General features: G+C 41.1%; 3 protein-coding genes across 3 annotated transcripts; 2 read left to right on the forward strand and 1 right to left on the reverse strand.

Moving 5' to 3' along the window:
- Window positions 1–774: 774 nt before the first annotated feature.
- lrata (lecithin retinol acyltransferase a) lies at window positions 775–2552 on the reverse strand. Its single transcript, XM_069665717.1, has 2 exons — window positions 1884–2552; window positions 775–927 (listed from the first exon to the last, which is right to left on the reverse strand). The coding sequence occupies exons 1-2, from the start codon at window positions 2421–2423 to the stop codon at window positions 775–777; spliced, it is 693 nt and encodes a 230-aa protein (XP_069521818.1). The 5' UTR covers window positions 2424–2552.
- A 7928-nt stretch (window positions 2553–10480) lies between these two features.
- Window positions 10481–13643, forward strand: fgg (fibrinogen gamma chain). The gene is made up of 9 exons (XM_069665716.1): window positions 10481–10543; window positions 10639–10686; window positions 10773–10959; window positions 11168–11252; window positions 11620–11750; window positions 12019–12152; window positions 12701–12885; window positions 13037–13314; window positions 13447–13643. Exons 1-9 carry the CDS (start codon window positions 10481–10483, stop codon window positions 13626–13628), a joined length of 1293 nt encoding a protein of 430 aa, XP_069521817.1. The 3' UTR covers window positions 13629–13643.
- A 3780-nt stretch (window positions 13644–17423) lies between these two features.
- Window positions 17424–23746, forward strand: plrg1 (pleiotropic regulator 1). Its single transcript, XM_069666074.1, has 15 exons — window positions 17424–17551; window positions 17754–17860; window positions 18875–19005; window positions 19194–19247; window positions 19343–19436; window positions 19522–19612; window positions 19720–19818; window positions 19948–20040; window positions 20969–21118; window positions 21229–21330; window positions 21551–21653; window positions 21763–21871; window positions 22685–22824; window positions 22924–23117; window positions 23209–23746. Exons 1-15 carry the CDS (start codon window positions 17543–17545, stop codon window positions 23266–23268), a joined length of 1536 nt encoding a protein of 511 aa, XP_069522175.1. The 5' UTR covers window positions 17424–17542; the 3' UTR covers window positions 23269–23746.
- Window positions 23747–24603: the final 857 nt, after the last annotated feature.

Raw genomic sequence — 24603 nt, forward strand, 5'->3', positions numbered from 1 at the left:
GAATGCCGATTGTAACCTTTCCCACTAAGCAAAAATGCCGAGTGTTAGCGGGTCTATTGACCAGTGGGAAAAGGGACAACTTTTCACGTCTACGAGCAATTTTAGAGTCACCAGTGAGCCTAACGAGCATGTCTTTGGACTGTGGGAGGACACCGGAGTACCTGGAAGGAACTCATGCATGCACAGGCGGAACATGCAAACTCCACATGGAAAGGCCTGCATCTGAAGTGGGATTCGAACCAGGAAACTTCTAGTTGTGAGGCGACAGCGCTCACCACTGCTCCACCGTAGCTCAATATCCTTAAGGTAAATATAAGGCTGTACTTTCACTGTGGTTAGAGATTGGAGGTTGGAGATTATTAGTGAGAGTTACACTTACACAGGCACACAAGTAAAAATAAATTGTTTATTAAACACTTTTTCATATTTACAACATTATATTAAGTATACTACTATAAAATACCATCAATATATACATCGATATATTGCTGCAGACTGCAGATTCACTTTAGTCGGGAGTTAAAAGTTAGCAAAACTAAATCACTAACCGCATTCCTATATCAAGAATAAATGCACTTCCTCATACTTTAATGACAGCAGAATTAAAGGCACGTAGGAAATAATGAATGCATGAATCAACACAAAACGTTACACATCGCCTACACAATAAAATCAAAGTATGATTTCACAGCAGACTCAAAAGGCATCACGTGACCGACGAGCACCGTCCCGAGCAAGTTCTGTTCAGTTTGTTTGTCCTTTCTCCGAAACACTCTAACCAGCCATCCACAGAGTGAAGGGAATAAGGAACGTGGGTAATGTAGTTGCAGGCGCCATGCCGAAACTGACGATGGAGATAAATCCCAGCAGGCTTGTGATGATGACGCTGCGCTGGTCTCTGATGATGGATTTCAGGCACTCGCAGAACTGCAAAGAAAAAAAGTACGGCGAATTATTTCACATGTTGTAATTGTTTAAATTAAGTCATCTGGAAAGCGTCTGTTAAAATGATATCATCTGTCAACAGTTCAACCACAACTCTGTATCAGTGTGAAAGTTATATAAGCACTCCTCATTAATTACTTGAGAGCTGGATTACCTATTTGGCAGAGCAGGGTGTTAACTTGGCACCAAGCTTCTTAAGTCTGACTTGTAGCATTTGTAAGGGAAAGTGCACTTTTTTTTTGGAAAAGTTAAACCCTACATTATCAGGGTTTTTTCAGTGCCCTAGGGAGGTAAAACCCAGACTAAAACTTGTGGACCTGTCTCATAGGGAGTTTCTGTGCCAAAGTTTTAAGACCGTATCCACTTTAAAGTATGTGCACATGGTTAAAATCCCTAGGGGTGTTACTCCAACATACTGTACTCTTCATACTTCCTTACCTGTCTCTAATTCTATTATTATAGCTGTGTTGTCGTTTATGTATATTATGTTTAATTGCTTTTTATCGCATTATTTCTTTTATCATGTATACCTGTCCTTAGCCAGATTCTAAAAGGCCTCTTAAAAAGCTGTAAAGCACTTTGGGTCAATTCCTGTTGTTAAATGAAGGGACTTGACTTTGTTGTTTTTAGTGAGAATTGTATCTTATGAGAACTTGGAAGTGACATGGTTCACACAGAGTAGCAGGGCTGGGAGGGGCCGTCAAACACACCTCCTAAGAAGTTAATCTGAGGAGAGTTACACTGACTACAAAAAACCTTCAAAAAGTGAATGAGGTTTTGAACGCAGCGTCTTTTTCTTAGCTAAGTGCCCTCAGCGGTATCAAGAAGAGGTTCAAATATGAATGCTTACCATGTTTACCTGAATATAGCCTAACAATAATACTATTAACATCATCTATAACCAGAGAGAGACTTATAAAGACAGACATGGAGTGTACCTTCTCTGTTTGCCGGCTGGCTGCAGATCCGTATCTGCAGTAGGTCACAAAGTGTTCACAGTTATTCCACAGCAGACTGTAAGGGATGTCTCCGATGAGTTTCTCAGCCCTCTTAGCGACATCTTCATTAGAAAGCGCCTGACTCTTCATCGTCCTATCCATGTGGTTTACCAGTATGTTGGAGCCGTACGCAAAGTCCTCCAACGTGTCCACGCGCACCGTGGCACATCTGTACATGCAGCCCAGGATGAGCCTCTTGTTCGTGATGACAGAGCTGATGAGCTTCTGGTCGTTTGTGAGCACAGGGAGGATATCAGGGATCAGATGAGCGACCTTGTTGTCACCTAAATAAATGCCGTAGTGGGTGAAAAGGGTCCTGGGGACCTCCAGCAGGTCCCCCCTGCGGACTGTGGTTGCTGGGCAGCGGTGCGCGTGCCGCTGCCGGTCCACATCCTCAGCGTCCGACCAGCTCGACTCAAAAAGTTTGAATTTGGAGAGAAGGGAGAGTTTCTCCACCAGGAAAGTCAACAGCTGCAGCATCGTGGGAGTTATCGGGGTGAATATCTGACCGTGAGGGGGTGACGGAGCCTTTTTATCCTCACTGGCACGAGGAGGAGAGAAAGCCCCGAGGAAATCCTGACACGATTGGACACGAGTCACTTTGTGCACGTGCGCATTCTCTTTCACTGGCCTCCTTTTTTCCTCCTGTAAACACTTACATTAAGCTCCCAGCAACTGCAGCGAAGATGAGAATTAGCTGATTAGGAGGCAGATTGTTTACAATCATGTTCAATAGAGCAGCAAGAAGAGAGAGAAAATTAACCGTTTATGAATTCACTTTTGTATAAGATTTTTGTGCTGTAGTTGCTAAATGCTTTTGTAATCGTTCTGACTGCAACTGTCCCTGAAGATCCTCCAATTTACAACTGTGAGAAGTCAATTAAACCATGAGGCTGTCCCTTTACAAACAACAAATCACTTTTAATCTACTGTAAAGCTGCACGAAGATCCATCAACGGATATGAACGTAGAATCTGTAGGCATGGACAATATGTCTGTTTTCAGAAGCGTTCTGGTGTCAGTTTGTGGTCGCAGTGCTATTGTCCAGTCATGTTTCAGCAGACTTTGGTTGTATGCGAGAAAACGTGCAATCCCAGAATCCATCAGCTATCGCCTGATGACAAGTCTGCTTTTTATTGAACTCTATTGAATATTAGTGTAAAGAAATCCTGTTGTCACTTCACTCCAACTCCATGTTAGCGCCTTAAGTTGTAAGTCCAACTGTAAACAATGAACCGCACACTGAAAAGGAAGTCTTGGCCCAGATTTCCTGTAATGCCTATCCAAAATAACAACATTTGGCCATCGCCCCGAGGCTACATTGTCATTCAATAATAGCTGATGGGCTCTGAGATTGAAGCTGTACAATCATCATCAATCTTTTATACAAACAATGACTACTTGTGGTATGAAAGATGTCGTTCACAGTCCTATGGACGATTTTAGCATCTTTCTTGTATTGTTTTCGTTTCGGGCCCGGCCTTTGGATGTTTCTATTCACTTTCACTGTTTTTATCTGCAGCATTTTTAGGTTAAAAACTCATTGAACATAACATAGTTAGCACCAAACAGCAGACTGTTAGCCAGCGAACATAACAAAGCATTTAGCAAATTAAGAGTGAGATATTTGTGGTGGGGACCAAAAAGAGATAAAAGGAAAGTGAAAATTGGGCTTGTATTAAGATCAGGAGGTCAAACAATGCTTGTGTTTTTCAGTTGATTTAAATGCTCCAGTGTGCTAAACTAGTTTTAACATTTTGTTTGGGAATTTTCCAAACTTGTGTTTTTCTTTTAGTTAATCAAAGCAAACTTCTAATTAGACTTGTAAGCTGATTACCCTCCGGACAATGAGCTAGCTTGTGATGGATTTGTTGACTGTAATCTGTTCTGTCCCATCATCAGTCCAGGATCTGGCTGCGCTGGCCGCTCTGCACCTTCCCAGAGGAACCATATGATGAGATAAAACATTTCTTTGTCCAGATTACCGTAATCCTGTCAACTTGGACTGCACTCTCATCTCTAACCCAGAAAATACCATGAGAAACACTTGAGCCTGTTTGATCTTGGGTAATTTGTTAGGGTACATTTGCTGACCTACATTTTGTTAAACTCTTGCAAAGGGATACGTGATGGCAGGCAGCTGCTTTGTCAGACTATGAGAAAAACAGTTTGACCCATAAAAGCAGCCATGCCTTACTTTTCAGGAAGTGTGTGATTTATGAGCATGCTCAAATGTTGAACTTTTTACCTGCAACAACCGCAAAAAAAAACTTTGGTTCATCCATAAATTATAATCCAAAACATCTCCAACTCTTTCCTCACTATTTGTGAAATGTGTGCTAATAATGAAACGAGTAAAATCTTGGGTGAATTAAATAATTACTTTCATTGGGTTGAAAAATGTAATTCGCATTATTTTGTTCAGATTTTTTGACCAGTAAACGTGATGGTAAACTACATTTAAACGGCAGCTAACTAAGTAAAATAATCCCTTTCAGATTGTTATGTTATGTTTTTCATTATATGAAGTATTTTTTAATATACTGCAATCACAGTGTTGTAGTCGAGTCGAGTCTCGAGTCCCCAGTGTTCAAGTCTGAGTCAACAAAGAAGAATCTGAGCCGAGTCCAAGTTAGCTAGCAGCTAGCTAACAGTCCAAGTAACTTTAGCATCTCACTTACTTTCCTGGGTGCATCCTGGCCAGATGTCCTGTAAAGTCTGAGTTTGTCCTCGTCTTCTCTGCGACGATTCTTTTACATATCGAACATGTTGCTCTGCTCTTGCTTGCATTTGCTGTCAAATCTTTGAAAGCAAAATGCACCATTTGTGGCGCCTCTTTAGGCAGGACCTGTTGCTGATCATGACGGCACGTGAACGCATGTGCCAGCCCTTGCTAAATCTAAAACAAAAACAATAAAATAATAAAACAGTCCTTATCGATAAATAAGTCTGAGTCCAGTCCCAATGCAGTCAATGCTCGAGTCCAAGTCGAGTCACGAGTCCTGGACTTGAGTACTACAACACTGCTGCATTGGTAAGCAGCATGCTGTAGCTTGCATGGAGCAACTTAGGTCCTTGATTTTGTGTTGGAGGGTTTAATCTATGACAATTTATCCTAATTTTTAAGATATTTTCATCTGCAGTAATAAAGTGAACTAAATACAGCTGTCAGATAAATGTAATAGAGAAAAACTGGCAGAAGTTGAGTAAAAAAGCAACATAAGATAGAAAAATATTAAAGTGAGGCACCTTAAAAGTGAACTGGAGTACAGGATATGTGTGTTTTTTCAACCTTGCATGAATCCAAAGGGAAGTGTTTATTCAGCAGCCAAAAAAAGAATGTGCTAAAAACGTGAATCCACCGTACAGTTTGTTATTAGAAATCCCTTAACACTAGTAAATCCTTATTGATACAGCACCTCTTTAAACACAGGTAAGAAAATACTTTATATCAACATCAGTACAGAAATGATAAAGAACAAAATGTCAGAAATAGAAAAACACACAAATGTGAGCACATGAACCACTAAGATTAAAGAAAAGCCAGGGAGAGGGGGTGATCGCCCTCGCAGTCTGGGAGCTCTGACAATAAGAGAGCAGTCGCCTTTGCTTTGACACTTGGTATGCAGAGCTGACGGGGTTTCCTTGGACGACCTGAATGGCTGCTCAGTGACGGAGCTTAATGTCCCCAAAAAGTGTTGAAATGAATCATAAAACTCAATCTGAGCACCAGCTTAGCAAGGACAAAATGCTGCTTTATGATGAACAAGATGATGGTGTCCAAGGGCAGTCTGACTACGGCAAGTCAAAAGGGTCATTGTAGATATCAAGAGGGAAACAAATGACAGACTAATACACTCGATCCAAATGCCCCGATGTCATAAGCAATAACATACAGTCTATGGAAATTCTTGCCACTAATTAAAAGAGCTATCAAGCATCCGGATGAGCAATTGTCAGGGTCACAAAATGTTTATTTTGTCCTTATTACAGTTTGGAACCAAGTGTTATCTCTTACAGACAATGCAAAACAAGTCCATGCTTTATAACCAGTCAGGGTTATAAATGGCGCAGAACAACAAGCGAACTAATGCACTACAGCATATGTATACCCTGCATCACACTGGTAGTGAAAGATGTGTTCCATATGTGTTATTATAGCAAAGCTACAGGGCCCAATAAACCCTCATCAAACAGGGAAGTAAGCAAACTGAATATGGAGGCCGAGCAGGGTACAATAAATCTATATGGCAGAGCTAATATTTGGATTAACTTATCCAGGTCACGTAGGTTTAGCAGTTATTAAAATGTCCAGCATCATATGAAAGATATTTATTGTAAGATGTAATTTAATAGTCCTTCATTGTATGTTGCTGCATGTTTTTCCTCACACACACGTTCAGCTGAGTCGACTTACCGTCTGTGACCACAGGTTGAACCCTGAGGTGGCGTTATAACAAACCTTTGGCCTCTGTCTAGGGGAGATTTACACCATGGTCAAATGGCTCCATACTTATAGTTGTGGCCAATGAACGACCCTAACAAGGCTCTTTAAGTTTAATTCCTGGTCAGGCCACCTGTGAACTATGCTGACTTTGTTTTACCGCCTGGAAACTTAAGTTGAGTACAGACGCACATTTTTCCTCGTGAAAAACAATGATTCAGCAACATATTAGAGCTTAATTCACAGGTTAATAATAAGTTGCAACCCACTTTAAAGAAAACATTCCATTTTGTTGGTTTAAATTCTGATAAAGCACAAACAATGCAAGAATTGAATCCTGGAATCAGTGTCCAAATACATCAGGAACAACAGTCCAAAGCACATCTTAACATCCCGGACACAGCCTCCAGAGAGAGTGCCCGTGTCTTCATGGCACTTAGGGAGAGAAAGAGACACTTTCCATCTGGTGTTTTGACACAAAGAGGCCAGTTCAGCTAAAGTTCAGCACTGTTTAGGTTCATGGGCCTGGCAGTTCATTCTCAGGTCAGCGAGGCTTTATATCCGTCCTGGGTCTGTTTCTTTCCACATAATAAAACCAGGTCACACAGAGGTGGTTAAGGTGAGATTTATCTTCTAATGTCAACATGGGGCCCACATATGAAGCCTTATTCAGCTTCATTTTGTCACCAGTAACTGCAATGTTTGTTTTGATGTAATAAAAAGAGGTGTGTTTGCCCGGAGCAGCCTGAAGAACACTCGCTGGATAAACATTATCAACTACTGTACAGCATATAGATAATGGAGCAGTGAAACCATTGTAGAGTGGCATTAAACATTGTGTTATTGACCACAAGCATTACTCAATCAATCAAAAAATAAAACAGTAAACTTGTTCGTATCACCTCAACAAAAATTTTGAATAATAAAATAGTTAATTTGTATAGAACTTGTTAAGACCAGCGTTACAAAGTGCTTTACAAAACAAACACTAAAATACACAATAATGTATGAATAGAACAAAAGACATTAGAAATAAAAGAACAGTAAATAAACAAGTGTTGACTAGAATAAATAAAACACAGTGGATAAAATGTCAAATGCATCTAGAGAAAAAATTAAAATGGCCCCAGTATTGACCCCTGGGGGACTCCACAATTTATTAAAGAGCGAGGAAAACATGTTCATTTATCGAAACAATGCAATTCAGATTAATGTTGAAAAGATAAATCAGTTAATCCACAAACATTTGACCCTTCAAGTCCCCAGAAGACGGCCTTAAATGTATCTGTCACAAAAGTAAAGGTGAATTTCTATTGTTTTGTTAATACTTGTTATTCCTGAAGTAATGAATTACTTGCATTTGGACTTCTGACAAAAAAATAGCCCATTTCATCACACCTGAAGAACCTCATAAAATGTTGATAGATTTTTTAAATTTAGGCCTAAATTCAGTCAAACAATGATGTGAAATAAATGTACGCTGTTTGCCTCCGAAAATTAGATGTCCGATATGTCCTGTAGGTTCGCTCTCACAAAGGGATTTGAGTTAACCCCTTAGAGCCAAACCCTAGACACCAAATATTAATGAATTATTTTAATGTTTTTTGTTTTATTTGCAAACGCGCTAATTTTGGAAAGGGGTATAAGGTTAAATCTTAAGCTCTCAGATTCTCTCAAAAACACAGAGAATGTGGCCTCAGTATCTTTAATACAGGAATGCTGTGTTTGTATTTTATTGTTCAATTATCTTCAGGTTTTTTTAATGTAAAATTGTTTATGGAACGTAAAAAACGTAAAGGAAAAAAAAGTTTTTTAAGCTAGTACGTAAAATCTTGAAAAGATATGTATTTAAAAAGCACATACCCTTCATACAGACTACTAAAGCATTCCTGTTGAGATCATTCCAGATGACTGAGTTATTTCTCACCCGAAAAAAGGACTTATAGATCATAATTATTCACTTAAAGCATCACTAGGCCTATTTGATATGATTTGTTGATATGAGAGTTTTCTCTTCCTCTGCTCAGGTCTATAGATCGGTCATGTGCAGGAGTTTTACAGCTCCAAAGCAGTCAACAATAGCTCAGCTGCACATGTGCTGCTTATAAATTAAGCCTGTGAAAATCACCCTATGTACAGTTCAGACAAACATGCTAAAGCTGATTTTCTGCTGAATGGACAAAGCACATGATTAATACTCGTTTCTTTCTGAAATGCTAAATGTACATTTTCCTTAGAGAACTTTTGTGAAATTAAATTAGCAAACAGTCTTCAGTTTGAAAGTGTGCTCACTGATAGTAAGGTATATATTGTAAGGTGGTTCCACTCCCACTAGTGGTTTTAACTGCCAGTGCAGCTAAGTTTCATACAAGAGGTCAACACCATTCAAGACTGCAGTATATGAAGTGAAGAAGTATGGATCAAGTTTGCTATGATTGTATTCATTTGTGTCAATTTGTGTTTCCAGAGCCCATAATTATATTTTCTTTTATTTGAAATACACATTTACCACTTACCACATTTACGTTTACCTCTCACTACAGGCAGGAAAAGAAAAGTTGTTGCTGTGGCTCACAGCTGGGTCCGTCAAGTAGCAAATATAGCAAACACTGTGATGGTTGAGTGCAGTTTAATAATGCAGCCTAACTAAGAATTGTATTTTGTATGGAAGTCAATTCTGGCCAGGAGAATAAAAAAAGTATTACTTTTAATAAATGTAACATTCTCAGCATGCAGGCCGACAGAGACTTTGTTTACATTTTCTCTGACACATTTTGAACATGAACATAAACAACATGTATGATTATACTCACAGGCATATATTTCCTTAACTCTTTGTAAACTTTGCACTGCTGATTTTAGATCGCTGGCTCAGTCTGCTTCTTTTTCACTTGAAGTGAAACTTAAACTCATAACTAACACTAGGTGGAGACAATGCATCCCAAAAGCAGGTAGCACAGTCACAGTCATTTAAGTCTCTCTTTAATTTTTTTTTAAATTTATATTTATGATTATTTTACAAATGATGGGTTTAGTAGAAAAAGTATGTTTTTAATGTAATATTCTGAATCTATGTGTATACTTTTATTCCCTAAGTTTTGTATCAACTAAGGGATAAAGTGTAAACATTATTTGTTAGGTGAATATGTTAGGGTTTGTATCAAGGCTCAAAGACAACCAAAAACTTTATAGGAATGAAGTAAGAAGCACGAAACAGGAAGTGAATTTAAGTCTCCTTTGTTAAAGTCCGACATTTAATTCCAATTATGAGTTTTGTGGAAGTAAATTTAAATCTTTAGGTGCTCACTATCTCATACTTTTGACTCACTATCACAAAGTAAAGACGATTGACATGATGACTCACAATTACGACTGAATTTCTGTTAGTATTGTTTCTAATATTTCTAATAAAGATTTACTCTATTTTGTTTCTGTTCTGGCAGGAATGTGCTTCCGTATTTTAAGCCTTTACCCTTTTAAAGACATTTTAATCAGCTCGAGATTTCACAACAACTGTTTCCATCGACACGTTGTCTTCTTGTTTCACAAACACTTTGTCCATCCAGCATTTTTGGGAACGTCTTTACTGACAACAACCTGATGTTAATGTTTTACACTGACTCATTACAATGACATTGAATCTTTAACAAATCACTTTATTTGTATCAAAAGGATGGATAAGAAATGTAAATAAACCGTGCTCCTAATCAACTATTTACCTAGAGTAAGAAAAAAGTACAAGGAGAAAAATGCCATCATGTACTTGATACAAAGCTGAGTCATGATTCATATTAATCCACCTCAAAGTTGGCACTTGGTTAGACAAATATGGGTTTACTAAAGTAAGTCACATACATGTAGGGCTGTGTTCTTACAACCTAATCTGCCAATGACAGAGCTCGTCACATCTTGGAAGTGACTGCTGTTCGATGTTTGAGTCATCGCTCTGTCCCGACGCAGTGAGTGGGATGTTTGCTTATGAATCACTTATCAAACTCTGAACTCAGGACCTTGTTCGGATAAATATCACACAGGGTCCAGCCACTCTTCATTTTCCAAAGGGGACAAGACCACAACCGGTGGCCTCAGCAACATGGCTCCATCACTTCTTGCAACGGCAGGAGGACTTCTGTTTCTCTTCTCCTTCTCAGCTGCAGTAAGTCTCTCAATTTAGACTATTTAGTGAATGTAGATTTTTTTACTCTTGAGCACAAAACTCTAAACTTTTTTGTCTGTTCTTTTTCTGTGTAGCAAACCAGAGGCGACAACTTAGCCTCTTGCACTCAAAATGACGGCTTTGTAAGTATGCGTTAACAAATATCTGCACAAATGTACAATCTTCTATGAGCACACTTACATTTTTCATTTACCCTCTCTGTTGACAGGGAAAGTACTGTCCTACTACATGTGGAGTGACTGATTACATGCATAGGTATTTGCCACATGTGGACAGTGAATTAGACAATATGCTGGACGATCTTGAAAACATCGCCAACATGACCGCGGGGGCCGAAGAAACAGTCGTCTTCATGAAAGATTCTGCACTCTCAGCACAAAAGAGTTCCACATCAGGTAAGGACCCACATTTGGTACCATAAAATCTCGTGTGTCAGTCTGTTAAATTACTCTGTAAGGCATTCGTTGTTCTTCAAAGTATAAATAAGTTAACTTAACTTGGCTCAGGCACAAACTTTTGTCGAGATATTCAAAGTATTATTAAAATGTGGTGACTGTTGTGTAACTTTGAGGTCATTACTGACTCTGATTTTTTTTATTTCAGAGTCTTACTTCAAAAAGTCATCAAGTATTCTGGATGAGGTTCTTCGGTTTGAAAAGACAATCATCGCACATGAAGAGCAAATATTGTAAGTTAGTATTAGCACTGAAATTATAACATTTCATTTTAAAAAGGTTAAAAAACTTTACGTTACTTTATGTTTTGACCCCTCCCACGCGCACACACCTTCAGGTCATTGCACACCCACCCTCCTCGCCCACACAGTTCAGTCTGAACACAGATAACTGGGCTGTTTGCCACTCACGCCCCTTTTCCGTGTTGACATTGGAACTCGCCCCCGACATTTAAAAAAAGTACTAATTTAATTCCCAAATCTGATTTAAAAATGTGATCCTATGTCAGTTTTGATATATTTGAGCTTCATCGTAACAACCTGCGTCATGAATGGATAAGCATACAGCTCATTCTTATCACATTTGTTTCCCTCCGTCCAGAGAGCTCAATAATTTAATCACATCCAACGAGAGGAGAATGGGAGACCTGAAACAGCTCTCTATTCAGCTGCAGCAGAAATGCAGCGAGCCCTGCAAAGACTCAGTGGAGATCCAGCCCATCACAGGGACAGGTAAAAAAAACAACACTACACTGACCTTCAGGCCAGTCCCCGTTTCACAATCATACCTCACTTGTCCTTGTTCAGTGTTTAGTTAGAGGCTCGAATCAATACGGGGCATCTCTGCAAAGTAAACAGATTTTTCTGGCCTAATATCCAAAAATTCAGCGCTTTACAGATTAAGAAATGGAGACATAAAACTCAAAAAAATACGTGATGATTTTTGTTTAAATGTTAAGTTGTGTTAAACCTTTCCTCTATTCTTCTGTATTTTCCTCAGACTGTCAGGATGTTGCAAACAAAGGTGCCACCACCAGCGGTCTGTTCTATGTGAAGCCAGCGCAGGCCACCGAGCAGTTCCTGGTCTACTGTGAGATCGACAACTTTGGACGTGGCTTCACAGTTATACAGAGGGTACACTTCACTCCAACAATAATAGAAAAATATTTATGAAAGAAAAGAAATGTAATACTCAGAACAGCAGCTTGATATTGTTCCTTAAAGCAAAGCAATGACTCACGATTAGGGACTGTATGAAAATTATAAGGGTTTGACGTGTGGTTTAACTTGTTTTGGTCTTAAAAAAAAAAACATACCGTCCCCTGATTCAATTTTTTTTCCATTTCATTTCTCCAATAGTTCAATAGAGCTAAAAAGACACAAGTCATTTCCCTTTTAATGATTTAAAAAGGCCAAATATGAACATTTTTAAAGGCTAATATTGTCATATTTTAACTTCAATAACATTCAAACTACGCCTTTTGAAGAAGAAAACAAAAGGACATAAGAAGAAAAAGACATGTCCCTAACCACCTCCCCCTGCTAATCATTTTCAGACAGTCCCTTAGTGAAGCGCTTTGTAAGAGCGGGATTCATGAGAGATTTGTTTTGTCAACTAGCTGCAGAAAAGCAGTCAAAATCTTTCATATTATTTTACACTGATCACTTCATCTTGTCCGCAGAGGCGTGACGGCAGCTTGGACTTCCACAAGGACTGGATCCAGTACAAGAACGGCTTCGGTTACCTCTCACCAGACGACACCACAGAGTTCTGGCTCGGTAACGAGAAGATGCATCAGCTGACGGCCGCTACGACCATCCCGACTGTGCTGAGGATAGAGCTGGTCGACTGGGACGGCAACAAAAAGTATGTACACACATCAGATTATGTAAGAGGAGAGCAAAGGGACTCGCTGCCAAGGCAAACATGACCCTGAGGATGAGGTTTCCTTTGAAGAAGAACAACATGAATCAGCAGAGGACAGCAAGAACTAACATTCGGGGCCTCTTTTCTGTAGGTATGCTGACTACACCATGTTCAGGGTCGGGCCAGAGGTCGACAACTACCGTCTCACGTACGGCTACTACCTCGGGGGTGACGCCGGAGATGCTTTCGATGGCTTTGCCTTTGGTGACGATCCCAGCGACAAGTTCTACACGTCTCACAACGGCATGCTGTTCAGCACCTTCGACAAGGACAACGACAAGTACGACGGCAACTGTGCTCTGCAGGACGGCTCCGGCTGGTGGATGAACAGATGTCACGCTGCACATTTGAACGGCAAATACTACCAGGGTAAGACCAGACAAGAACGGTGCAGCTTAAGGCCTTATGTTTTTACCATTTAATTGGCCTACTCAAGCACAAAGAGCTGTCTTGCAAATAATTTGAAATCCACTTCAAATTATCTTCGTTTTCTTCCTCTAGGTGGCAGGTACACGGAAAAGGACGCAGGTGAATTCGGCTACGACAACGGCATCATCTGGGTCACATGGCACAACCGTTGGTACTCCCTGAAAGAGACCACCATGAAGCTCATCCCCCTCAGCCGCATCACAGCCGGTGGCCAGACGTCCGGGGTCAAAGAGTTTGGCGGACTTCAAAAGTAGACTAACAAGCTTGTGGGCTTCAGTCGAGGTGTTCAGCACAACAGCACTGACACAGCCTTGAATGACAATAACATTCCTCCATGAGAAAATAGATGGCTTCATGATGCGTCTTGGTGTGACGTGTGTGTGACGTGTTCTTCTTCAGTGTTGTTTTGAGCACTTAATAAATGTCTTTGCTTTAAAAAAAAATCATAGTGTGTCATCACTTCATCGGATAGTCTTTGTTTGGACTGAAAGACTATGTAAAGCAGAAGTCATAAAAAACGGCAGGTATCTAAATGAAATCTGGATCCCACCTGGTGATCAGAAATATACACTTATATGTAATGTGATGCAACAACCTTGAAATAAATGCCATCTGAAATATAAATATGTCCCCTTAATTTGCTTTTTTACATGTAGTATTTGTTGCATAATCTGGATAACATTTACAATCCATCAGGTTCTCATCATCACTATTTTCATGATGAAACATGGAGGCATGCGTGAGGAGCCTTATCATAAAATAATGAATTGCTTTTTCATTAATGATAAACGCTTTAAATGCAAATTCTAGAATATTAGTCATTTATTTTTAAGACACTGCAAACAGGGGAAATAACTTAATGAGAGCCCTATACAACAAATACACATCCATATCAGATAATGTTAAAGCTCCTGTGAGGAACTTTTGGTTTGTGTTGATTTTGGCGCCCCCTGTGGACAAAGACGTACCTCAACTCAACTTTATTTATATAGCACCTTACACACAACGCAGTTGATCCAAAGTGCCACTTATCTCTTTGCTGATTTTGTCCTGTACATGCTTAAGTGGTGTTTTTTAATAAAAAATCTCCTCCTGCTTTCTTTAACAGTAACATGCATCACTCACTTTAAATGTTTGCCCTGGAAAATGTAAACAAAGGCAGCGTGCAGCTAATCGCTCCATCAGACACCCACTGAACAAAAATATAAACGCAACACTTTTGTTTTTGTTCCCATTTTTCATGAGCTGAACTCAAAGATATTAGACTTTTTCTACGTACACAAAAGGCCTATTTCTCTCAAATATTGTTCACAAATTTGTCTAAATCTGTGTTAGTGAGCACTTCTCCTTTGCCGAGATAATCCATCCACCTCACAGGTGTGGCGTATCAAGATGCTGATTAGACAGCATGATTATTGCACAGGTGTGCCTTAGGCTGACCACAATGAAAGGCCACTCTAAAATGTGCAGTTGTACTGTATTGGGGGGGGTCCGGGGGGGTCCGGGGGGGTCAGAAAACCAGTCAGTATCTGCTGTGGCCACCATTTGCCTCACGCAGTGCAACACATCTCCTTCGCATAGACGTGATCAGGTTGTTGATTGACTGCTCACCAACACGACGCCATACACGCTGTCTGCCATCTGCCCTGTACAGTGAAAACCGGGATTCATCCGTGAAGAGAACACCTCTCCAAAGTGCCAGACGCCATCGAATGTGAGCATTTGCCCACTCAAGTCGAATACGACGACGAACTGCAGTCAAAGTCGAGACCCCGATGAGGACGACGAGCATGCAGATGAACTTCCCTGAGACGGTTTCTGACAGTTCGTGCAGAAATTCTTTGGTTGTGCAAACCGATTGTTGCAGCAGCTGTCTGGGTGGCTGGTCTCAGACGAACTTGGAGGTGAAGATGCTGGATGTAGAGGTCCTGGGCTGGTGTGGTTACACGGGGTCTGCGGTTGTGAGGCCGGTTGGATGTACTGCCAAATTCTCTGAAACGCCTTTGGAGACGGCTCATGGTAGAGAAATGAACATTGAATTCATGGGCAACAGCTCTGGTGGACATTCCTGCAGTCAGCACTGCCAATTGCACGCTCCCTCAAAACTTGGGACATCTGTGGCATTGTGCTGTGTGATAAAACTACACATTTTAGAGTGGCCTTTTACTGTGGCCAGCCTAAGGCACACCTGTGCAATAATCATGCTGTCTAATCAGCATCTTGATATGCCACACCTGTGAGGTGGATGGATTATCTCGGCAAAGGAGAAGTGCTCACTAACACAGATTTAGACAAATTTGTGAACAATATTTGAGAGAAATAGGCCTTTTGTGTACATAGAAGAAGTCTTAGATCTTTGAGTTCAACTTGTGAAAAATGGGAGCAAAAACAAAAGTGTTGTGTTTATTTTTTTGTTCAGTGTATATAGAAATAATCAGTCTTGTCGCTGATGGCCTGGTTTGGTTTTGTAGCTCATATAGAGTCATCAGAATTAATTTCAGTCTGTTTCATAACCAGCGAAAAACTCCTCACAGGAGCTTTAAACCAAATAGGAACACAATCCTGCTCCTTAGACTTTACAACATAAGGCACGGACCGTTCCTTTAACACATCAAACAGCAGAACGCCCGCCTACGCTTTTGGTAGGCACTCAACACAAACTGTTGTCTGCACACAGGTACTGAAGTCTACAATCATCAGATATAAAAAACAAATAGGGACATATTTTACAGAAAAGTAACAAAAGGCCAACAGTAATATTGACCAGGATAATGATCCTCATAAAACTTCTAACAGGCACTTTAAAATAAGTGTAAGAAAGTTCATTTGAGTCCTTTAATCTGAGTCCCTTCTTCACCTCTACCTGGTTTGAAAAACAAAAAGTCTTACCTAATGTGCTGTTCTGCATGCCCTCGTTCTCAGAGGGTGATTTCACTATGCAATTAGGATTGTTTTTTATTTTCTCCACTTAAACTTCAAAGTTACACTTAGTAAAAACTAAACTAAAAACTACTTTTCAGGGGCAGACACCAGAAAAACACTTTCCCTTGGAGAAATATCTTCTCAGAATAACTGCTGAATTATCATATAGGCTACAGGACCCCAAAACCACTTTATGACCCAGTTTTTCTGGAAGAGTTCTTATCAGAAAGTCACAGTTGCCTTGTTTATTTTGGTCCATACTCGGACAGTTGATTTACTTTGTATTGTGCACTGTTTGTTCTGGTCCCCTCAGGAACCTAGTGTCCAAATTCCACCTGGCTCAGAGATCGTCGTCTAGCTGGGGATAATGTTGCAAAAGGCAGGTATACAGAGCCACCCACTTCTTCAAGTCCCTTAAGCCAGAAGGTGTTTTTGAGATTGTTCTTTCAATTTAAATGTATAATAATAATAAAATACATTTATTTTATATAGCGCTTTAAAAAGTACTCAAAGACACTTTACATGCTAAAACAAATATTAAAGACAGTTAAAGCAATGTGCAGTATAAAACGAAAAACATAAAGATGTATATATATATTTACTTCTGAAAGAGGGGAGTGAGGGAGGGTGTCTGAGGTGATGGGGGAGAGAGTTCCAGAGGGAGGGGTGGCAACAGAGAAGGCTCTGTCCCCTCGGGTGAGAAATGTGACGAATATTGACCCCTAACATAGTTTTTTGTTTATATTCCTCCTATTCCACAATGCGGCAACCCACACACTTTGCAACAACACCAGGAGCTACATAAATTCTGGCTTTGAAGGATTGGATAACCATTAATCCATGTACTCTGTTAGGCAAACATGTCCTGGTACACATGGCAGGACAACCAGAGTTTGTCCTGAGCTCACATTCTTTCAGTGGACATTATTTGAATGAATATGATGACAACAATTCTAAGACAAATTTCCAAGTATTGACAAATTTGTCAAACATTATCTTGGGAAAAATTAGAAAAGAAAAAAATGTTCAGGGTAAAATTGCACTTGCACTGAACCTCCTGACCGGTTGGCGGCGCTGACTAACCCCTAGCTTCAGGGGGTATTGTTTACTTCCGGGGCGTACGGTCGTCCGCTTTGTGGTCATGTTTCTTAGATTGTGAGATTCATTGAGTGCGACAAAGCTTTTATCATTTAAAAAACTACTTTCTTCAACTCTGGTGTGTTTTTTCGGAGTATATATCACCACAATGACTGAGGTAAGACGAGGTTTGAAGTCTTTTCGGTGCTTTTTCACTCCCGCTCAGCGTGTACATTGTCGGGCCCGGCTACATGCTGGATGGTGTTACGTTTACGATACGATTTATTTATTGTATTCAAGGGAAGAGACCTATACGATTTGCTGTCTTTGTAGTAGTAAAATGTAACTTTATTTAGATACCCTTTTTTGTCTCTTTACAGGATGTCCAGAAGCACTCAGTCCACACTCTGGTCTTCAGGTCCCTCAAAAGGACGCATGATATGTTTGTGTCCGACCAAGCGAAGTCCATCGCGCTGGATGACGAGAGGTAATTACATAAATACTTGTTGCATATTTTTTAATAATAGTTTATTTATAGATTTTTAAGCATAATACAAGTAAAACCACATTAACAGACAAACAACAGGCTCAGACGTGTATCAAAAATAAAAAGCGAAAAGACATGTGTATGAGAGAAATTGAAAAGAAAAACAAGTAGATTAAGGGTACTTAAAGGTGCTGTGCTCTGAGTCTGACTGAGAGCATGAAAGAGGAGCAAATACATTTTCATCCCACATCAGCCTTGGCCAAGTGGGTGAGAAAAGGCTCCCAAATAGCTGAAAATGTTGTTATCGAACCGATCCTCAGGAACCTGAGTCTTGCCATATGTATGACTGACATGACATCATATCAGCAATCCATTTCTGAAATGAAAGTGGACTTCCATTCTTCCAGGATGAGTCTTTTGGCAATTATCATCCCCAGCGTCAGTGACCGTTTCACGGGTGTGTGAGACCATCAGTTGACTGTGAACAGCCGAAGATGGCAAGTCCAGCTTCTGGCTGGAAAAGTCTTTTATAGGCCTTAAAATACCAGTCCAATATTTTGGACCAGAATCCAGTTAGTGAGGGGCAGAAACAGAAGGCGTGAGATAGCGTGCCCTCTGCAACTTTGCATCTGTCGCACAATGGCGAGACAGAGGAGTAAAATCTGTTCACCCTGAGTTTAGAATAGTGTAGACGGTGGACAACCTTAAACTGGATCAGCTGGTGTGTGCTATTCACAGAGCCCGCATGTATTACAGATAGACTCTCATCCCACATAGCTTCAGATAATTCAATGCTTAATTCCTCTTTTGCAGAGCTGTTTAACTTTATTTCCTGTGTTCTTGCAGGATTCCTACATTTGGTTCTAAATATTAGTCTAGTACGACTTAGGCTAGTTTCAGTGCAGCCGTATTTGCTGTGAATTATATAGTCATATAATTACTAATACGAGTAGAGCAAGGACATAGCTGATTTGAAAGTAGAAAACGATGCATCATGGTCTCCTGTATTTGCAGCTACAAGGTGAAGATGGATGTGAAGCTGAAAGCGGAGTATGGAGCAGTTTTACACATGCCTGTCCTGAAGGAAGGAAAAGACAGAGTCTCACTGCTTCCTGGCAGCATGCAGCAGAGCTACACACAAGCAGGTCGGGATGAGACACACGCTGCGTCTGTTACCCTCTGTTAGAACAGTCGATCCATAGAAAGTAGAAAGATGAACATCAATACAAAATGTTATTTTCAAATGTTTTGCTTTTTATTTGTAATAAATTTATGACTAGTTTTCCCTTATTTTTTTCCCTGAACATTGATGCTAATTTTGGATATTTTTCAGGGGATGACCCAGAATACCTGATCACAGGGACACATGCTTATCCCTCTGGACCTGGTACGTACTGTTTTATCAATTTACATGCTAATACGTCCTCTGAACCTTTACTCTGACCTGCATCAGTGTTTATACCAGTATATTTCATTCATTAGGAGTAGCTCTGACTGCTGACACAAAGATGCACAGGAATCCAAGCGAGGGAGGAGTCCACTCCATGGCGCTGGCTTTGCCGCCCTCACAAGCCAGGTAAACCTTTACTTACCTCCATGTGTGTAAGTTAAGTTAAAGTAAGTTATTGGTTGTAATGCTGCCTTATTTTTTATAATGTTAGACATGACGCCAGCCGCACCGCAGCCAGTGTAGCTGACATCCATCGGCACGCAGGAGGAGCAGAGAGATCTCACCCTCATTCGTCGGCTGTGGTAGGTCGCAGTTTATTTCCACATTACCTTGAATGTAAAATCTTGTTTACCCTTGTTGTGAAATCGCTGTAAGAAATGCAGCGCTGATGATGAATGTTATATTTTAGTCGCTCTTGGAGGGAGGTGGCACCAGAAATTCTGCGCTCATGAGGAAAGCACCAACGATGCCGAAACCCCAGTGGCATCCTCCGTGGAAACTTTTCAGGGTAACTACAAACGTTTAAACTACGGCTGTAATTAGCTTGTATTTAAAGATATACTTGACACACTGATGCAAAGGTTAGGCCTGCATTTGGGATGTTTCCGTATTTTTAACAGTACGTTTGATCTGATAGGTCATCAGTGGTCACCTCGGCTGGGTGAGGTCCATCGCTGTGGAGCCTGGGAACCAGTGGTTTGTCACCGGGTCTGCTGATAGAACCATTAAGGTGAGTGAAGCTGAAAATAATAACTTCCCCAGCAAGTTAAAGGGCCAGTTCACAAATTTTCAACCCCAGTCCTGTCATGCTATCATGGGGAGCTAATGCCATTATGGTAGGGAAAAAATGTAATTTCACTCTGTGCCTTTTGGAGGATGCTATCGGCTTCTCCATGGGCCCTGAAAAAACTCCACCAGACGACTGTCGGAGACCAGGAAGCTCGCGAAACTACACTTCCTCAATCTAGGACGCCCGCCTCCGATGTCATGTCTCGTTCAGAATCATCAGGTTTAAAATGTAGACTGCAGACACGAAGAGTTTTTAGACGATCCACCGGTTTATTCTCGCCGTATTTCGGATTCTGTACTGCTCTGAGCCGTAGCCTGCAGCGAAACCGTAGTATATCACTCCTTTCAGAAGGAGGGGCGCAATGCATGCTGGGTGATGTAGGAATGTAGAATGGGCGAAACCACAAACTGTTTGTACAACTTTCTCCACAGCTATGGCGCCAATTTAAAATATTATTGCTTCTATTGATTACAGAGAACACCAGCTTTGACTGACAGTGGCTTTTTCCAGGGGCGAACTGCTCCTTTAACTCTTTCATTGATTCCTTTTGTATATAAGATGTAAATCAGATGTTAAGCAGAAGTTGTATTCTTCATTTTTCCTGACTGTTCTTCTTTCCTGCCCTGGTCAATCACTTCTTGTCTTTATGAATCAATTATCCGTTAAATCCATTGTATTATTTGTAATTTTTTTAATGCTGTAATTTCTGATGGTGTGATGTGATGTGATAACAGCCATGTATCCTACATTCAGAGCTGCAAGCAACATCAACATCCCTCTTTTCTATTAGCCACAACCGGAGCTGTTTCTGGTAACGTTTATCCTGCCACATTTGAATATTTAACCAACGGGCTGTTTGTCTTTTCAGATTTGGGACCTGGCCAGTGGGAAACTGAAGCTCTCTCTGACTGGACACATCAGCACAGTGCGCGGCGTGGCGGTCAGCAGTCGCAGCCCCTACCTGTTCTCCTGTGGAGAAGACAAGCAGGTCAAGTGTTGGGATCTGGAGTACAACAAGGTATGAACGGCCTGTTTATGTGATGGAGTTAGTTAACTAACTAAACTTAAAACGCCTTAGAAATTAATTTCATTCAGTTTATTCTCTTTGTAATTTCATCTGTGTAACAGGTCATCAGGCATTATCACGGACATCTCAGTGCTGTGTATGACTTAGACCTGCATCCAACCATCGACGTGCTGGTGACCTGCAGCAGAGATGCCTCAGCGAGGGTAAGCTCCGGTTTTGCATGTTTGATAATGAATCGTATGTATGATAGATGATACTATTGCAAATGAACAAAGCGTGTGAACAGAAGTCACGTAGATTTTAAAGATTACAGGATAGAGTTTGATGGGCTGAAATACAAATGTTTTGATTATTATGTGTATGTAAAAAAAGGTCTCTGCAGGATGCCTGAATAAACTCATTTGATGTCTTGTGTCTTTGCAGGTGTGGGACATCAGGACCAAAGCTAACGTGCACACGCTCACCGGCCACACCAACACTGTGGCCACAGTGAGATGTCAGGCTGCAGAACCTCAAATCATCACCGGTAAATAACTTTCCAAACAAATGACTCTGTATCACCGTGAAGTGTTAAAGTTGTAGCTTGTAGTCTTTTACTGTTTAACTCAGCCGATCCTGTCTGAACTCCTTTGCAGGCAGTCACGATTCAACCATCAGACTGTGGGATTTAATTGCTGGAAAAACAAGAGCAACTCTGACGAACCACAAGAAGTCCGTCCGAACTATCGTGCAGCATCCCAGACAGTAAGTTCAGTTACCGAACACGTGTATCGCTCAATAAGATGGTGTTCAGTCCTGAAGAGAGAAGTCGGTTATAATAAAACTATTGTAAAGTAAATATAGTTGAAGTAAACATTTGCAGGTTTCCATTTTTCAGGATTTCTTGCTTTTCTTAGTTTTGTATGATATTAAATTAAATACATTTGTGATTTAAAATTGTTGTGGTTCTTTTGAAATGTAGTCTAAAAGCTAAATTGGATAATTAATCAGCAAATTACGTCCACACGTACGCGGTATTTTTCAAAACATAGCTTTTTCTCTACGCTTTGGCCTCGTCCACACGCAAACGCCGTTTCAGGTCACTGAAAATGGATCTTTTGTAAAACTCCAGCCGGGGTGACGACTTTTAGAAACTCCGTTTCCATGGAGACGTGTAGATGGCTTCTTTTTTTTTTGGCTCGTGATGTCAGGCTGTGCGTTTTATATGTTTACACAGACATGTACAGTCACTCGTCTACTATATTGAGGAACAGAGGCGTCAGGATGCACTACATTCATCAACAGATTTTGTCAGACTTTTGATTGGCCACTACTTTCTTTTCTTCTCCCATCACCGCCTGTTGGTGTGGCGTTCTCATGACAGCGTTTCTGTTGTTTCGTTTTCGTTTTTTTTACCGTGCTTGTGTGGACGGGAGGGAAAAACTGGACATGGCCTTAATCAATACTGAAATAGCCGCCCGTGTTGAGTTATAAGAAACAGAAGGTTTGATTTGTGGGATTAAAGTAAGTTAAACGATTACGTGAACATGCTGTCTTCTTATTCCCTGTGTGTCACAGATACACTTTTGCGTCTGGTTCTGCTGATAACATCAAGCAGTGGATGTTCCCAGATGGCAACTTCATCCAGAACCTGTCGGGCCACAACGCCATCATCAACACTCTCGCTGTGAACTCTGACGGCGTGCTGGTGTCTGGAGGTAAAGAAAACGATTAATACCTTTTCATAGATGCACTTTTTTATTACTTTAATGATGACGTGTTACAAGTGTGATTCATCTGACTCTCTTTCTCTGCAGCTGACAACGGGACCATCCACATGTGGGACTGGAGGACGGGCTACAACTTCCAGCGGATTCATGCGGCGGTGCAGCCGGGATCTCTGGACAGCGAGTCGGGCATCTTTGCCTGCATGTTCGACCACTCGGAGAGCAGGCTGATCACCGCAGAGGCCGACAAGACCATCAAAGTATACAAAGAGGACGACACGGCTGTAAGTCACACTTTTATATTAAATGTTAGATTTTAACGAGAGTTCCCGGCTGCAGAGCCATAATTTGACAACTCTGTTTTCTTTCTTGCAGACGGAAGAAAGCCATCCAGTCAACTGGAAACCAGAAATCCTCAAGAGAAAAAGATTCTAATGATTTTTTTTTACTTTAGTCAGAGTGCAAATTTTAATTTCTATCAAACCTCCTTTTGCTTGTTACTTCATTTTCCATCAGACAAACTTCCCCATGACTAATTTGCTTTGACAGAATCCTAAAATGAAGATCAGCTGTTTTATTCTAAAAACCATTTGCAGTCTTCGTTGTACGACGCAAGTCCTCTAAAGTGGCCGTGTTGGACTGCCAGGAACTTCCCCGAGTGCTTGTGCTTGATGATGACGGCTCTCTGGTGGCTCTGGTCCGTCTGATCCACCAACATGAGCCACTCCTCAGACACAGACGGGCTGCACTCAGAGTGGACCGTGTTCCTGCTCGGGTCGAACCCTGCACAAAGATAAAAAAAAAGGTTTCTTTTGTATCGATTCGTCAGTTGTACAGACATGTAAACAAACATTGCTCCTTTTGTAGCTCGCAATGTGAAGTTTATTTTGCTCCAGTTAATAAAGACCACATTTTTCACACACTTTTGTTTTGTTCAGCTGAGATGAGTTTCTGTTCTTACCGAGGTATCTGTTGGTGACAGCGTTCCTGTAGTGCTTACAGCCGCTCCCTTTAATCTCCTCCCAGTAACAATGATCTCCAACAGTCTCGTTTAGCTCCACTGTGTTCCTGGTGTCGCCAGTCGGGTGGATTAGCTGCTCACCTGTGAAAGTGTGTCACGGCACGACAGGGAGGCATCACACACACACACACACACACACACACACACACACACACACACACGGGTTAAGAGAAATCTGCTCTGTTACAACGCAGATACACTGATCAGCCATAACATTAGACAACACAACAGCCCTGACCCGTCGAGGCATGGACTCCACTAGACCTCTGAAGGTGTGCTGAGGTATCTGGCACTAAGACGTTAGCAGCAGATTAAGTCCTGTAAGTTGGGAGGTGGGGCGTCCATGGATCGGACTTGTTTGACCAGCACATCCCACAGATGCTCGATCGGATTGAGATCTGGGGGATTTGGAGGTCGAGTCAACACCTTGAAAACGTGATTCATCAGACCAGGCCAGCTTCTTCCATCGCTCCGTGGTCCAGTTCTGATGCTCACATGTCCATTGTAGGCGGTGGACAGGGGTCAGCATGGGTGCTGTGCCCGGTCTGCATCTACGCAGCCCCATACGCAACAAACTGTGACGCACTGTGTTCTGACACCTTTCTATCAGAACCAGCATTAACTGTTTCAGCAGTTTGAGCTACAGGAGCTCTTCTGTTGGATCAGACAACACAGGCCAGCCTTCGCTCACCTCGTGCATCAATGAGCCTCGACCCTGTGGTCGGTTTTCCTTCCTTTGACCACTTTTG

This window comes from Semicossyphus pulcher, unplaced genomic scaffold, assembly GCF_022749685.1.
Source record: "Semicossyphus pulcher isolate SPU_LCO1_2020_fin unplaced genomic scaffold, fSemPul1.0.p SCAF_17, whole genome shotgun sequence".
NCBI classification, from domain to species: domain Eukaryota; kingdom Metazoa; phylum Chordata; class Actinopteri; order Labriformes; family Labridae; genus Semicossyphus; species Semicossyphus pulcher.

Bases quoted from the DNA above. Each gene is read 5' to 3' on its own strand.
- lrata (XM_069665717.1), bottom strand. From the start codon at position 2,423: ATGCTGCAGCTGTTGACTTTCCTGGTGGAGAAACTCTCCCTTCTCTCC. The intron at 928-1,883 runs GTACACTCCATG...TTTTCTTTGCAG, and splicing joins CCAGCCGGCAAACAGAGAAG to TTCTGCGAGTGCCTGAAATC.
- fgg (XM_069665716.1), top strand. From the start codon at position 10,481: ATGGCTCCATCACTTCTTGCAACGGCAGGAGGACTTCTGTTTCTCTTC. The intron at 12,153-12,700 runs GTACACTTCACT...TCTTGTCCGCAG, and splicing joins GCTTCACAGTTATACAGAGG to AGGCGTGACGGCAGCTTGGA. The intron at 13,315-13,446 runs GTAAGACCAGAC...TTCTTCCTCTAG, and splicing joins GAACGGCAAATACTACCAGG to GTGGCAGGTACACGGAAAAG.
- plrg1 (XM_069666074.1), top strand. The intron at 19,613-19,719 runs GTAGGTCGCAGT...GTTATATTTTAG, and splicing joins ACCCTCATTCGTCGGCTGTG to TCGCTCTTGGAGGGAGGTGG. The intron at 21,331-21,550 runs GTAAGCTCCGGT...GTGTCTTTGCAG, and splicing joins GCAGAGATGCCTCAGCGAGG to GTGTGGGACATCAGGACCAA.